The sequence below is a fragment of the Mytilus californianus genome, unplaced genomic scaffold (assembly GCF_021869535.1).
Source record: "Mytilus californianus isolate M0D057914Y unplaced genomic scaffold, xbMytCali1.0.p SCAF_7, whole genome shotgun sequence".
Lineage (NCBI taxonomy): Eukaryota > Metazoa > Mollusca > Bivalvia > Mytilida > Mytilidae > Mytilus > Mytilus californianus.
The window spans coordinates 48,623,785-48,640,225 of NW_026262723.1; the positions used below are offsets into that span (position 1 = coordinate 48,623,785).

Here is a 16,441-nt window from a genome sequence, read left to right on the forward strand (position 1 = left end):
ACTTTGTTTGATTTCATCAAAAATTGAATTCTTGGGGTTCTTTGATATGCTGAATCTAACCATGTATTTAGATTTTGGATATTGGACCATAATAGGTGAATGTCCAATTTAAAATTTTTAAGTTCTTAGACCACATTCAATCTGTGTTAGAACCTATGCTGTGTCAAATATTTTATCACAATCCAAATCCAAAGCTGTATCAAGCTTGAATGTTGTGTCCATACTTCCCCCAACTGTTCAGGGTTCGACCTCTGCGGTCGTATCAAGCTGCGCCCTGCGGAGCATTTTATTCATTCTTGCGTTTTATTTTTGGCGGGAATGAAATAAATCATATTTGTTAAGATCAAAACAACAATAAGTCTTAAACTCTTGAACCTGTATTTGATAGACACAAATCTACTGTTTAACATGAAACAAGAATTATGCTTGTAGGTTTGATATAATGGGATTTTTTGAGAGTTTAAATAACAAGCAAATATCATGTTAATATTCGGGAAAACACGAAACTGAGGTTGCTATAGTGACAAAACTAAGTCGGTGACCCCAATTTTTTTTATCATATTTTGTTCCTCAAATCATGAAATACCTTCACACAAAATTTTAAGGAAAAATCACTGGTAGATCTGAATAGGCTGTTTGGTCTTTAAGCAGTTTTCATGAAACTTTGGTGAATGGTTTATTATATCTAATAAAACAACCTCCCTTTAGTTTTTTATAAATTTCTGATATGATGCTACAGGCGTATCATGCTCTTTATTTAGTTTTGGTAGGTCATGATTTTGATTGAAAGAAGCAAGTCATTAGAAATTAAATTGACTTAAATTTCTGTCTTTTTAATTGGTTAAATTCAAATTTGCAGAATCTGAGGAATTGTGGGTAAATTCATTATTTGTATACCAACATGAAATTTACAGTATGCAATTGGTTGGATATCCTTTGTTTAAGATGCTATAGATTCTTGGCAAATTTTTTATAATGCATTTTCTCATTTTTATACGACCGCAACCGTTACAGAATATTAATGAATTTTTACAAGCACGTGAAAATATCACACAAGATGAAAATTCTGTAAAATCACTTTTACATCAATTATTAGATAAAACTGACAGTTTATTTGAACTCGTTAAATCAATAGATGAACAACGCATCAAAGATAAACAAGATTTTCAAAATAAAATCAACCAAGTTAACGATAGGATAACTGCTTTTTCTAAACAAATGTGTACAAATGACGAACACCAGACAGAACATTTGCGTGAAATTGAAAACAGTGTCAAGCTTGTAAAAATTGAGCAAGACAAAAATTTTAGTCAAGTTCACAATAAAATACAAAGCATCTCTGATAGAGTAAAAAATATACCAAGCCGTAGTCAGTGCATCGCCAAACACGTAACTCTTGAGATGGAAAAATCAAATGAAAATATAGAATATCGTAATGTTAATATTATTAACAACAGCAACACAGCCAGTACATCAAAGGCATTAGATCAATCTCAAACAAAAAGAAAAACCTTTCGAACATTCCCATACGATCGGAAAGATAAAACTTTAATAATAGGAAGTTCAATTATTAAAGGGATTGATGCCAGCAAAATTGGAAAAGATGTTGACATACGAACAAATAGAGGAGCAACAATCCCAATTTTAACAGAAAAAATTAGAAAGTCTAATATTCAACATTATACAAGTATAATTTTAGTTGTTGGTGGAAATGATGCCTCGTCCAGAACACAACCAGAAGCCTTCAAAGAGAACTACGAGTTTATGATAAAAACTGTCAGATCTATAAACCCAAACATTGATATTGTCATATCAAAAATTTGTCCAAGATGGAACGTAAATACAGATGTTTATAATACTATCTTACATGGGATTTCAACAGAACTTAACTTTAAAATCATCAAACAAATGGATGCATTTGTTTCCAGAGGCGGCAATCTTGTGTCTACTTACTATCACCGTGATGGCATACACCTTACTAATCAGGGTACAATTCAGCTACTTAGAAACATTAACAGGGTTGTAAACATCTTCATCCGCACAAATAGTTCTCAGTCCAATAATGAAAATAATGAACAGCATGGTAAAAGACAAAGCATTGTAAATACATTCAATGGTATCTGCTTTAATTGTGGCTTTTATGGTCATCATTATAAAGACTGTCACACATTTTAGGATAAAACTGATGTATTTCAATTTGTAGACAAATTCTCAAATCATAGTAAATCATTACTTCTTCATAACAATTTTGATATACTTCTCTATTTATGTCCAAATTGCAATACATCAAAATGTATATGTACTCAAAACTCTATGCCTGAAGCTGAGATTTTTAAAAACAAAAATTCCAGGGAAAATTGTCATACATCAGAAAACGGTATTTGCACTAATAGCTTTAGCTCAAAACCTAAAAGTGATAGAAACAAACATTATAAAAAAACCTGTCTTAATCTAAAATGTAAAGGTTTCAATACTGTATGCCTTAATGTTAGACATATTTTATCTAAATTTGACGAGTTAAAGAATATAATTACTATAAACAACAAATATTTAGATTTATTTGGATTAGTTGAAACATTCTTAAAACCTGATATTAACAATGAACAATGTAAAGTGCCAGGATACAAAATATTCAGAAAAGATCGCCAGAGTAAGGATGGTGGTGGTCTATTGGTTTATGTCAAAGATTCTATTGCAGTTAAAAATAGATCTGATTTATCAATAAACACATTAGAAACTTTATGGTTAGAGGTAGAATTTCCAAAATCTAAACCTTTCTTCATTTGTACTGTTTATAGACCACCAAATTCCCTTCAGTCCTGGATAGATCTTTTTGAGGAGGAATTTAACGCAGCTCTTTCAGAAAACAAAGAGATCATTTTAATGGGGGACTTTAATATTGACTTGATAAATTTTGAAAATAAAAAGTGGATGAATTTCATAAACCATTTTAATCTTCAACAACAAATTTGCACTGCAACACGTATTTGTGACAAATCAGAAACTCTTATTGATCATATTTACACTACTAATCCTGAAAATATTGCTCATTGTCATGTTCCTTCATATGCTTTAAGTGACCACTACCCTGTATGCTTAAATAGAAAAATCAATATAAAGGTAAAGAAAGAAAATCATATCGAAATAAAGTATAGGTGTTTCAAAAACTTTAATGAGGATGCCTTTTGTGCAGACTTACATCCAACCCATTTTCATATTGTTGAAATGGAAGAAGATATTGATATTTCTGTCGACAAATGGTATGAACTTTTTAATCAAGTTATTAACAAGCACGCACCAATAAAAACTAAAAGAGTAAAAACATTTAAACAAGCCGAATGGTTCAATGAAGAAATTAAAAATTCCATTCAATACAGAAATATGTATCATTCAAAAAAAGATTGGGTAAACTTTAAAAAGTGGCGTAATAAAACAACGTCGTTAATATTTAATGCAAAAAAGGAATATTATCAGAACGCTATATCTAGTTCCAAAAATAGTAAAGAACTTTGGAATCACATTAAAGAGTTAAATCCAAAAATTTATTTATTGGAAATAATACTTCAGATATGGATTTTTCTAAGCTACAAACTTTTACTAGTATAAAATTAAAGGAAACTGAAATTTTTAAATTAAAACTCATTTCTGTTGGAGAGGTGTGTTCACAACTAAAACACCTTAATATTAATAAATCCGCAGGTTTAGATGGAATTGGTCCAAAACTTTTAAAGCTAAGTGCAGAGATAATATCGCCATCACTAACTTTTCTAATAAACAAAAGTATAACGTCGAATCGTTTTCCGCAAAAATTTAAACTTGCAAGAGTAACTGCTATACATAAAGGAGGACCAACAGATATTCCCTCCAATTATCGTCCAATTTCTATTTTAAATACCATATCTAAAGTTTTTGAGAGACATGTATGTTATTAAATAATAAAAAAATGTTACATATCGCTCAGTTAGGTTTCAGGCAAGGTCATTCATGTCAAACAGCGCTGACTAAACTAATTGATGAATGGTTAAAATATTTAGACAATGGAGAAATAGTTGGTACTGTGTTTTTAGATTTCAGTAAGGCTTTTGACCTTATTAACCATGCCATACTTTTAGAATAGTTAAAATTTTATCATATCGGAGAACATTCGATAGATTGGATAAAATCATATTTGTCTGAGAGACAACAAGAAGTTCAATACGCTAACATTAAATCTGATAAATCGTTTGTAAAATATGGAGTGCCTCAAGGTTCTATTTTAGGTCCTCTGTTATTTTTAATTTATATAAATGATTTACCACTTCATGTTAAACATTCCGAAATGGATTTATATGCTGATGATTCAACATTGCATTTTCATAATAAAAACATTGAAAAAATAAACAGCATATTGCAAAATGATTTAAATGCTATACAATCTTGGTGTAACAATAACAGTATGAAAATTAATGCACAAAAAACAAAGTGTATGAAATTGGGTTCAAAACAAAAACTTACACAACTATCAGAATTATGTATTACCGTCAATGAAACATGTATTGAAAATGTCCATTCTTTCAAATTACTTGGAATTGACATTGATGAAAATTTAAGCTGGGAGGATCATGTTGATCGTATATGCAAGATTATCTCATCTAAAATATCACTTTTGTTTAAAATTAAAGTATATTTGCCTATACACACAAGACAACTATTTTATAATGCATATATCCTACCATATATAGACTATTGTAGTTCAGTTTGGGGAAATTTATTACAAAAAGATTCAGATAGAATCATAAAACTTCAAAAAAGAGTAGTAAGAATTATACTTGAATGCGATATTTCTGTTCCATCTAATTTTATGTTTTCATCTTTAAAATGGCTATCTTTTACAAAAAGAATAAAATACCAACAATCAATTCTAATGTATAAAATTGTAAATGGACTAACACCTGATTACTTAACAATGCTAAATATTAATGATGTGCAACACCACAACTTACGATCTGTCTCTAATAATGATCTATTTGTTCCAAGACCAAACAAAATTTTTATAAAAAATCTTTTCATTATTCTGCAACAAAGGTATGGAATAATTTACCACTCAAAATAAAAAATTGTCGAAATGTGGAATTATTTAAGAAACATTGTTATAATCATTTTCTTGAAAATTCTATGCAAGTCGAATAATTTGTTTTCTTTCTTTTATTGTAAGAATAAGAAAATTTAATCAAAACTTTACCAATTATTGCCATTTATTGCCATTTGTATGTTTGAATGATTGAATTGTGTATATACTAGTAATATATATTGTATTTTAATGTATGAATCGAATGTATGAATGTTAACTGTATACATGTATTTTGTTTGAGGGCCTCAATGAAAATTAGACTACTTCTAATTGAGTTACCCTCTTTAAATAAAGAATTTATTATTATTATTATTATATGACGTTGGCGTTGTCGTCGTCGTCCGAAGACACATTAGTTTTCGCACTCTAACTTTAGTTTAAGTGAATGGATCTCTATGAAATTTTACCATAAGGTTCAATACCACAAAAGGAAGGTGGGGATTGATTTGGGGGGTTATGGTACCAACAGTTAAGGAATTAGGGGCCAAAAAGGGACCAAAAATAAACATTTTTGTAACTTCCAGACATAACTTGTGTGTAAGTGTATGAATCTCTCTGACATTGTACCACAAGGTTCCATATCACAAAGGGAATGCTGGGATTGATTTTGGGGGTAATTGCCTCCAAATTTTAGGAATTAGGGGCCAAAAGGGGGAAAAAAACAAGCATTTTTCTAGTTTCATAACAATAACTTGTGTGTAAGTGTATGGATCTTTATGAAATTGTACTACAAGGTTCCATATCACAAAGGAAAAGCTGGAATTGAGTTTGGGGGTAAACTCAAAAAGTTTAGGAATAAGGGGCCAAAAATAAGCATTTTTCTAGTTTCCAGACAATAACTTGTGTTCAAGTGTATGGATCTCTCTGAAATTGTACTGCAAGGTACCATACCACAAAGGGAAGGCTGGGATTGATTTTTGGGGTAATTGCCTCAAAATTTTAAGAATTAGGGGCCATAAAAGGGCAAAAAAAACAAGCATTTTTCTAGTTACAGGACAATAACTTGTGTGTAAGTGTATGGACTTTATGAAATTGTACTGCAAGGTTCCATATCACAAAGGGAAAGCTGGGTTTGAGTTTGGGGGTAATTGCCCTAAACGTTTAGGAATTTGGGGCCAAAAAGGGGCCAAAAAACAAGCATTTTTCTAGTTTCCAGACAATAACTTGTGTTCAAGTGTATGGATCTCTCTGAAATTGTAGCATACCACAAAGGGAAGGCTGGGATTGAGTTTGGGGGTGATGAATCATAAGGGGGTTCAAAAAATTTGGGGGGGGGGATTTTTTTTTCCTTTTTTTTCTTTAAAATTTTCCATTTTAAATTGGTTATTTCTGATTTATATATAAAAGCAAATAATAATGATATGGTTTGAATAGGTAAATTAAAAATTTTTAAGTTCTTAGACCACATTCATTCTGTGTCAGAAACCTATGCTGTGTCAAATATTTAATTACAATCCAAATTCAGTGCTGTATCAAGCTTGAATGTTATGTCCATACTTGCCCCAACTGTTCAGGGTTCGACCTCTGCGGTCGTATCAAGCTGCGCCCCAGCGGAGCATTTTATTTCCAGATGTAGTACGTATGATAGTTTAAATTCTATTTGATATTTTGCAGGCAGTAGCTGTGGGCGATGTAGTTAGAGAGTTAACTTTCTGTAAAAAGACACACATACCCATTATTGGTCTTATCGAAAATATGAGTGGCTTTGTTTGTCCTCATTGTTCAGTAAGTAGAATATGAAAAGATTTGTATTGTCTACTTTTTGGTTCAGATATGAATCACATATATTTGAGTGAGTTGTGTTTTAATTAAAAAATGTGTATGGTAGATTTTTTTTCTGTCCACATTCTGTTAAAAAAGGTAAGTATATTGTTTTGTTATATTAATGAACATAAGGGACTTCTTTCATCTGTGTGATTTTGAAAGAAGAAATTAAACAATAGAATTATCTTTTTCTAAGAAGTAGTTCAGTTCTATCATTTTCAGATAATTTTGACAATGCAAGGAGAATGTGACAAATGGTTCATCTTTTTTAACAGTTGTTCATTTTACTGCCAGTCTTTTCTACAACTTGCATTTTTAAAATGAAAATTTTGATTAAAACTCTCTGATGCTGGTCTAAGGACAGTTCTCTTGAGGCTTTCACTTTTGTTGAATTATTGTTTTATTTATAGGAGTGTACAAATGTATTTTCAAAAGGTGGAGGAGAATCCCTGGCTAAGAAGTACCATATTCCTTTCTTAGGTAAGTATCTCTAAATTAAGATTCTTTAAGACCTTAAAGGGAAAATTCACAAAAAACAAGAAAAAAGATGTTATGTTTCATTTGTATAAATAGATATAGATTCAATACCGTATAGCGGGTTATTTTCGCAGGGTGTTTATTTTCGCTTATTTTGGCGGATGAAAGAAAATCGCGAAAATAAATTCTGCCAAAAATTAATGCATACTTTTGTTACTTTCTAATAGCTAAAGCGTCTGTCGGTAGGTCAATAATGGTATAGGTTATTTTTAACTAAATATTAGAAACAAAAAGGGCATTGAACATACATGTATTTTATAAGATGACTGTCACGTACGTGTGTATAATCCTTATCAATTAGTGTCAAATAGATTATGAGTAGGGTACCGTACTCTATCAGGTAATTACCCTTATTAGTGTCAAATTGCATAAGAGTTGTAAATCAGTCTTGATAATTTGATAACCTAATTAGTGAGTACATCAAAGTTCCGGTCAAGATCAATAAATAAGACATCATTTAGGTAAACAAATCAATTAACTTGCTTCTCAATTTTTCAATATTTTATATGCAACAATTTCAGTATTTGCCAAATTATTTATTTGGGATTTAAGAATCCACCAAAATAAAAACCGCCAAAATTTTTCGTTTACCTTGTTGCCCTTAAATCGCGAAAATAACCCGCTATACGGTAATATTAACATTTTATTTTTCTGGAAAAGTGAACAAAATTTATTTTTAATTGAACTACCAATACCAGAATATGCTAATATGAGACAGATTTTCAAAAGTTATTGTTCTGAAGATATATTAAAAAATTGAGAAGGGGAACAGTTTAAGATGTATCCTATTTGTTTCCTTTTAGTTTGCTGATGTGTTGCAACAGGTCCAATTGGGTCTGTGTTTGGAATGACAATATTGTTAAATGCTTCTATAAAACAATATTTTGTGATGTCAGACTAAAAATATCTTCTTGTGTTGAAGCATTAAAAATATTCAAACTCCAAATTCTAATGAAAAGCGAATTGTTCCATGATTTTATAACTTGCTACCATTGTTGGTTCACCAATCTGGATGGTTCAAAGGTAAAACCACCTGTCATTCAATTTACCAGTGTGGATAATAAAAGCTAGCATATCACATGATTGGTTGTCCTTAATGTAGGTCAATCATTGCATACCTGCTTTATATGATTCTTAATTTAGGGATGGGAGTATGTAAATGCTTACGAATTTATCTTAAGGAATTGCACATTTTATGTCAAGGTACAATGTTTTAAACTGAATTACAGAATGTAGCTACTGTGATTATTGTTCACAGTTACAATCAAGTTTGTATTCAAACTTTTTTAAGCTTTCCCGTTCCACACTATTCAATCTGAACTAAATTTTGTATGTTCAAAAGATGAGCATTGCAATGAATAAGAACGCTAATAATCCTAAAAAGTCCTATTTGAAGAAATGAAGAAACTTCAGTTTGGATTGACTGATATTTTTTTTATTTTTTTATTAAGGTGTGATTCGCTAAATGGGTAACAGATGTTTTTATTCAGGTATACTTTCAATGTTAATTGATAAGTTTATTATTCCCATACTGAATTCACCAGTCTTGTATGGACAAAAGACACACATTTGGTATATATATGCAAATAAACTCATCATAGATACAAGGATTGAAATTTTGTATTGCGCCAGACGTGCGTTTCGTCTACAAAAGAAAAGTCACACATCTGGTGGAAAATAAAGTCTAATAAAATATAGCCTTTATTAGTTGTTATTGGCTTCGAACTAGCTGTCAGTAACTGCGAGTACTCTCAGATCTGTACTAAGTGTCTTTTTTGTTGTTCGAGATGAGGGATGGTATTCATGTATACCCTGCCATATTCTGTCTGTGTTTTTATACGACCGCAAAAATTTGCGTTCGTATAATGCTATCATGTCTTCTTCGTCGTCATCGTCCAAGACACATTTGGTTTGCAGACAATAACTTTAGTTTAAGTGAATGGAAATCTTTGAAATTTTACCAGAAGGTTCAATACCACAAAAGGAAGGTTGGGATTGATTTTGGGGGTTATCGTACCAACAGTTTAGGAATAAGGGGCCAAAAAGAAGCATATTTGTAGTTTCCGGACAATTACTCTGAAATTGTACCACAAGGTTCCATATCACAAAGGGAAGGCTGGGATTGAGTTTGGGGGTAATTGCCCCAACGGTTCAGGAATAATGGGCAAAAAACAAGCATTTTTCTAGTTTCCAGACAATAACTTGTGTTAAAGTGTATGGATCTCTCTGAAATTGTACTACAAGGTTCCATACCACAAAGGGAAGGCTGGGATTGAGTTTGGGGGTAATTGCCCCAAACGTTTAGAAATTAGGGGCCAAAAACAAGCATTTTTCTAGTTTCCAGACAATAACTTGTGTTAAAGTTTATGGAACTCTCTGAAATTGTACATTTTTCCTGAAAAGAATATAATCTTCAAAATTTCAAAAAAGATTTGGGGGGGGGGGGGGTTCAAAAAGTTTTGGGGGGATTTTTTTCAAATTTTTTTTCTTCAAATTTTTTGAAAAAAAATTTTTTTTTGGGGGGGGGGGGTTCATACTTTTTTCTTCATGATTTTTCAAAATTTCTTATTATTTCAAAAAAAAAATTTTGAGTGGGACAAAGGAGAAGTTCCAGTAAAGGCTTATTTTGGCCTAATAGTTGAAGTACATCTGATGAATGATTTTTGACATTTTTTAAACACTTAAGTGTCTACTTCAGTCGATTCAATTAGTTTATGTAAAAGATTTGAACTGATTTGGTCATTAAAGACGCCTAAATTCAAGCTTAAAGATGAAAAATCTATCAAATATGCCAGAAAACGTCACTTTTCAGATGGTTTTTGTCTAAAATGGAAGTGGCCGCATTTGTGTTCAGTCTCAACCTTTATATATGTTATGTATCATCATCAAATACAACATATATTTAAGTATTATGACTGAACACGAGTGCAGCCACTTCCATTTTAGACAAAAACTGTCTAAAAATAAGCACAAATGCTAAAATTGTGAAGATTTCAATAATTTTGAATGAATTAATGATGCTAGTACCTGATGCATGTGCATTGTATTGTCAAAAACAGCACATATTCATGTAACAAAAGAATTCTTCTTTCAAATAAATAGCTGAAAGTTTACATTTTTAACAAATTTTTGAAATTCTATAGTTATGGGGCCAAAAAGGGGTCTTACCGGCCCTACTCCTTTTTTTGAGGGGAAAGGGAGGGGGTTCATACTTGTTTCTTCAGGATTTTTCAAAATAAATTTTTTTGGAGGGGCCTTTTATAGCTGACTATACAGTATGGGTTTTTCTCATTATTGAAGGCTGTACAGTTGCCTATAATTGCTTACATCCTATTAATTTGAACTTTGGAGAATAGTTGTCTGGTTGGCCATCATACCACATCTCCTTATTTTTATACGACCGCAAAAATTGAAAATTTTTTGGTCGTATATTGGTATGACGTTGGCGTCGTCGTCGTCGTCGTCGTCGTCGTCGTTGTCGTCGTCGTCGTCGTCGTCGTCGTCGTCCGGCGTCGTCCGAAGACACATTGGTTTTCGCACTCTAACTTTAGTTTAAGTGAATGGATCTCCATGAAATTTTACCATAAGGTTCAATACCACGAAAGGAAGGTTGGGATTGATTTTGGGGGTTATGGTACCAACAGTTAAGGAATTAGGGGCCAAAAAGGGGCCAAAAATAAGCATTTTTGTAATTCCAGACAATAACTTGTGTGTAAGTGTATGGATCTCTCTGACATTGTACCACAAGGTTCCATATCACAAAGGGAAGGCTGTAATTGATTTTGGGGGTAATTGCCTCAAAATTTTAGGAATTAGGGGCCAAAAAAGGGGCAAAAAACAAGCATTTTTCTAGTTTCATGACAATAACTTGTGTGTAAGTGTTTGGATATTTCTGAAATTGTACTACAAGGTTCCATATCACAAAGGGAAAGCTGGAATTGAGTTTGGGGGTAATTGCCTGAAACGTTTAGGAATTGGGGGCCAAAAAGGGGCCAAAAATAAGCATTTTTCTAGTTTCCAGACAATAACTTGTGTTCAAGTGTATGGATCTCTCTGAAATTGTACTGCAAGGTACCATACCACAAAGGAAAGGCTGGGATTGAGTTTGGGGGTGATGAATCATAAGGGGGTTCAAAAAATTTGGGGGGGGGGATTTTTTTTTTTTCTTTTTTTTCTTTTTTTCCTTTTTTTTTTCTTTTAAAATTTTCCATTTCAAGTTGGTTATTTCTGATTAATATTTAAAAGCAAATAATAATGATATGGTAGGAGTTACACACCAAACAGGATGTGTAAATTATTATATAATAAGTATTGTGCAATAGCAAGAAATTTTCAATTGCACAGTATTGCACAATTGCAAGAAATCTTCAATTGCACAGTATTGCGCAATAGCAAGAAATCTTCAATTGCACAGTATTGCGCAATAGCAAGAAATATCCAATAGCACAATATTGCGCAATAGCAAGAAATTGTCAATTGTACAGTATTGCACAATAGCAAGAAATATTCAATTGCACAGTATTGTGCAAAAGAAGATACTTCGTATAAATTGCTTATTTCTTGATTAATTTCAATGGGGTTTTATTCTTGAATTCTTGGGGTTCTTTAATATGCTGAATCTAACAGTGTATTAAGTTTTTGGATTTTGGGCCCCGTTTTTAAATTGGTCTACATTAAGGTCAAAAGGGTCCAAAATTAAACTTAGTTTGATTTTAACAAAAATTGAATTATTGGGGTTCTTTGATATGCCGAATCTAACCGTGTATTTAGATTCTTGATTATGGGCCCAGTTTTCAAGTTGGTCCAAATCGGGGTCCAAAATTAAACTTTGTTTGATTTCAACAAAAATTGAATATATGGGGTTCTTTGATATGCTGAATCTAACCATGTATTTAGATTTTTGATTTTTGGGCCCCGTTATCAACTTTGTCCACATTGAGGTCAAAAGGGTCCAAAATTAAACTTTGTTTGATTTCATCAAAAATTGAATTCTTGGGGTTCTTTGATATGCTGAATCTAACCATGTATTTAGATTTTTTATTTGTGGACCCGCTATCAAATTGGTTCATATTGAGGTCAAAAGGGTCCAAAATTAAACTTTGTTTGATTTCATCAAAAATTGAATTATTGGGGTTCTTTGATATGCCAAATCTAACCGTGTATTTAGATTTTTAATTTTGGGTCCCGTTTTTAAATTGGTCTACATTAAGGTCCAAAGGGTCCAAAATTAAACTTAGTTTGACTTTAACAAAAATTGAATTCTTGGGGTTCTTTGATATGCTGAATCTAAACATGTGTTTAGAATTTTGATTATGGGCCCAGTTTTCAAGTTGGTCCAAGTTGGGGTCCAAAATTAAACTTTGTTTGATTTCAACAAAAATTGAATATATGGGGTTCTTTGATATGCTGAATCTAAACATGTATTTAGATTTTAGATTTTTGGCCCAGTTTTCAAGTTGGTCCAAATTGGGGTCCAAAATTAAACTTTGTTTGATTTCAACAAAAATTGAATATATGGGGTTCTTTGATATGCTGAATCTTACCATGTATTTAGATTTTTTATTTGTGGACCCGCTTTCAAATTGGTTCATATTGAGGTCAAAAGGGTCCAAAATTAAACTTTGTTTGATTTCATCAAAAATTTAATTATTGGGGTTCTTTGATATGCCAAATCTAACCGTGTATTTAGATTTTTAATTTTGGGTCCCGTTTTTTAAATTGGTCTACATTAAGGTCCAAAGGGTCCAAAATTAAACTTAGTTTGATTTTAACAAAAATTGAATTTTTGGGGTTCTTTGATATGCTGAATCTAAACATGTGTTTAGATTTTTGATTATGGGACCAGTTTTCAAGTTGGTCCAAGTTGGGGTCCAAAATTAAACTTTGTTTGATTTCAACAAAAATTGAATATACGGGGTTCTTTGATATGCTGAATCTAAACATGTATTTAGATTTTTGATTTTTGGCCCAGTTTTCAAGTTGGTCCAAATTGGGGTCCAAAATTAAACTTTGTTTGATTTCAACAAAAATTGAATATATGGGGTTCTTTGATATGCTGAATCTTACCATGTATTTAGATTTTTTATTTTGTAGGCCCGCTATCAAATTGTTTCATATTGTGGTCAAAAGGGTCCAAAATTAAACTTTGTTTGATTTCATCAAAAATTGAATTATTGGGGTTCTTTGATATGCCAAATCTAAACGTGTTTTTAGATTTTTAATTTTGGGTCTCGTTTTTTAAATTGGTCTACATTAAGGTCCAAAGGGTCCAAAATTAAACTTAGTTTGATTTTAACAAAAATTGAATTCTTGGGGTACTTTGATATGCTGAATCTAAACATGTGTTTAGATTTTTGATTATGGGACCAGTTTTCAAGTTTGTCCAAGTTGGGGTCCAAAATTAAACTTTGTTTGATTTCAACAAAAATTGAATATATGGGGTTCTTTGATATGCTGAATCTAACCATGTATTTTGATTTTGGACATTGGACCATAATAGGTAAATTAAAAAAATTCAAGTTCTTAGACCACATTCTTTCTGTGTCAGAAACCTATGCTGTGTCAAATATTTAATCACAATCCAAATTCAGAGCTGTATCAAGCTTGAATGTTGTGTCCATACTTGCCCCAACTGTTCAGGGTTCGACCTCTGCGGTCGTATCAAGCTGCGCCCAGCGAAGCATTTTATTATATTTAATATATAAATGTCATTCTTGGTTTAAAAAACGAACTGAGTCATTTAAAATGTGCATGTACGCTGTGATTAGTAGGTGTTATTCAACTCCTATGAATATACTGTTTACCAGTCCTACCCTTGCAAATGTAGTTACTGGTAGATTTTATTAAATATTAATTATTTTTACAGGATGTATTCCACTGGACCCACAACTAACACAGTGTTTGGAGGAGGGAAAGAGTTTTTTAGAACATTTTAAATCTTCACCCACAGTGACTGCCTTAAACAAAGTGCTTGAAAAACTAATATTAGTGGATCGAGATTTTCTATAGTGTCGGTGTCTGGGTTACAATTCTAAGTTTTTCTGGAAATTTGATGTATTTAATTAATGCAAGTGTTAGTACAACAAAGTGAAATGTTGACAACATACATGTATATGCTTTTAGAAAATACGAAGATGCTATACATGCTATAGTTAGATTTTGTATGATACTTTAAAGAAGTTACTGAAGGTTCCTCTATGTTGCTTTTTAAAGTTCTATAAAAACATAATTAAATGAAACAAATTTTGTAGTCTTAATATTTTCAAATTTTTGAAATATATTGTATGTGGATTAAAATTCCAAAGAATGGCAGGTAGTTCAATCAAATATCTGTACATAATAATACGTTATCTGTACATAATATAATTTACTTTTTTAAGAGCTATTTTTGTCAAGCCTGAGACTACTGTCGCAGAAAGCCAAGCATAGGGATAGTGATCTTGCAGCGGCAGCATTAACCTACTACTTAAAAGCATAACATTTCAGAAGGTAGAAGCCCTGGATGCTTCATACTTTGTAAACAGACGCCTTATGTTATGAAGTTTCCATCTGTCATATGTCCATTGTCCTTGACCTCCTTTTTGATGGATCAGTTTGTGGTAGTTTTCTTGAAAAAAAAGTTAATATTTTTTGTAATGTTAATTTCTCTCTTATTATGAGTAATAGGATAACTTTATTTGGCATGTGTGTACCTTGCAAGGTCCTCATGCCTGTCAGACAGTTTTCACTTGACCTAGACCTTATTTCATGGATCAGTGCAAAAGTTTAAGTTTTCGTGGTCAAGTCCATATCTCGGATACTATAAGCATACTATATTTGGTATATGGAATGATTGTAATGTGTACAAGTCCAACTGACAGGAGTTATCTGACCTTGACGTCATTTCTATGGTTCAGTGGTTAAAAAGTAAGTTTTTTATACGCCCTTTTATGGGAGGTATTATGGTATACCATTGTCCGTCAGTCTGTTCGTCCGTCTGTCGTCAACATGTCGGACAATAACTCAAAAACACTGAGCAGTTTTCATGAAACTTAGATGAATTGTTTATTATAATTGATGTGAGCTCTCTTTCGATTTTTATAAATTTTAAATATTACGTTTCCAAGTTATGAGATTTTATTCATTAAAAAAGGGGGATTTTCCAGTTTTCAGACAATAACTCAAAAATGCTTTGAGCAGTTTTCATGAAACTTTGGTGAATTGTTTATATCTATTGACGTGAGCTCCCTTTCGATTTTTATAAATTTTCGATTTTACGTATCAGAGTTATGGGGTTTTATTCTTTAAAAAAGGGGGATTTTCCAGGTTTCGGACAATAACTCTAAGTGCTTTGAGCAATTTTCATGAAACTTTGGTGACTGGTTTATATCTATTGACGTGAGCTCCCTTTTGATTTTGTCTTTCTGGCATGTATCATCAAACCTTGACCTTATTTTCATGGTTCATTGGTCAGTGTTAAGTTTTCCAGGTTAAATTTATTTCTTAGATACTACATGTGTATAAGTAATAGGTCAACTATATTTGATGCATTGAAAGATTTTAAGATGTACATGTCTGTCTGGCAGGTTCATCTGACCTTGACCTCATTATCATGGTTCATTGGTCAATATAAAATTTTCATGGTTTGGTCTGTTTCTTGTATAGTATAAGCAATAGGTCGACTATATTCAGTGTATGGAATGATTGTAAGGTGTACATGTATTTCTGGCTTGGTTTGTTTGACCGTAACCTCATTTTCTTGGATGCTGTTGAGTTTATGTGATACTTGTAGTAAAACTTTATATTTAGGACTATCAACATAAAATCAATGGTCAGTAGAGCAGGCGAGACATTTAAGCTTGTGCACTCTTGTTTATTTTTTCACATTCATCAAATATTGATCAACCAGATTAAATTATTTATGACAGTTAAGCCAAAATAGTACCAAATATTTATTTGGCCATTCTGAAATAGTCCTCTTGAAAACTGAGATAATTATACTGGGCATGTGTGATTGGATCAATATCCAATGACCCTATGATGCAAAGCAGT

General features: G+C 31.9%; 1 protein-coding gene across 2 annotated transcripts in view; it reads left to right on the forward strand.

Annotated features, from left to right (window-relative positions):
• The window catches only part of LOC127709731 (cytosolic Fe-S cluster assembly factor NUBP2 homolog), a 68,764-nt gene extending 53,972 nt beyond the window's left edge, over nucleotides 1–14,792 (forward strand). For both annotated transcript variants that reach the window (XM_052215401.1, XM_052215400.1), the window contains exons 6-8: nucleotides 6,725–6,835; nucleotides 7,285–7,354; nucleotides 14,277–14,792. In XM_052215401.1, the coding sequence (XP_052071361.1) occupies nucleotides 6,725–6,835; nucleotides 7,285–7,354; nucleotides 14,277–14,419 (324 nt within the window). In that variant the 3' untranslated portion in view covers nucleotides 14,420–14,792. The remainder of the gene's footprint in view (nucleotides 1–6,724; nucleotides 6,836–7,284; nucleotides 7,355–14,276) is intronic.
• The last annotated feature ends 1,649 nt before the right edge of the window (nucleotides 14,793–16,441 follow it).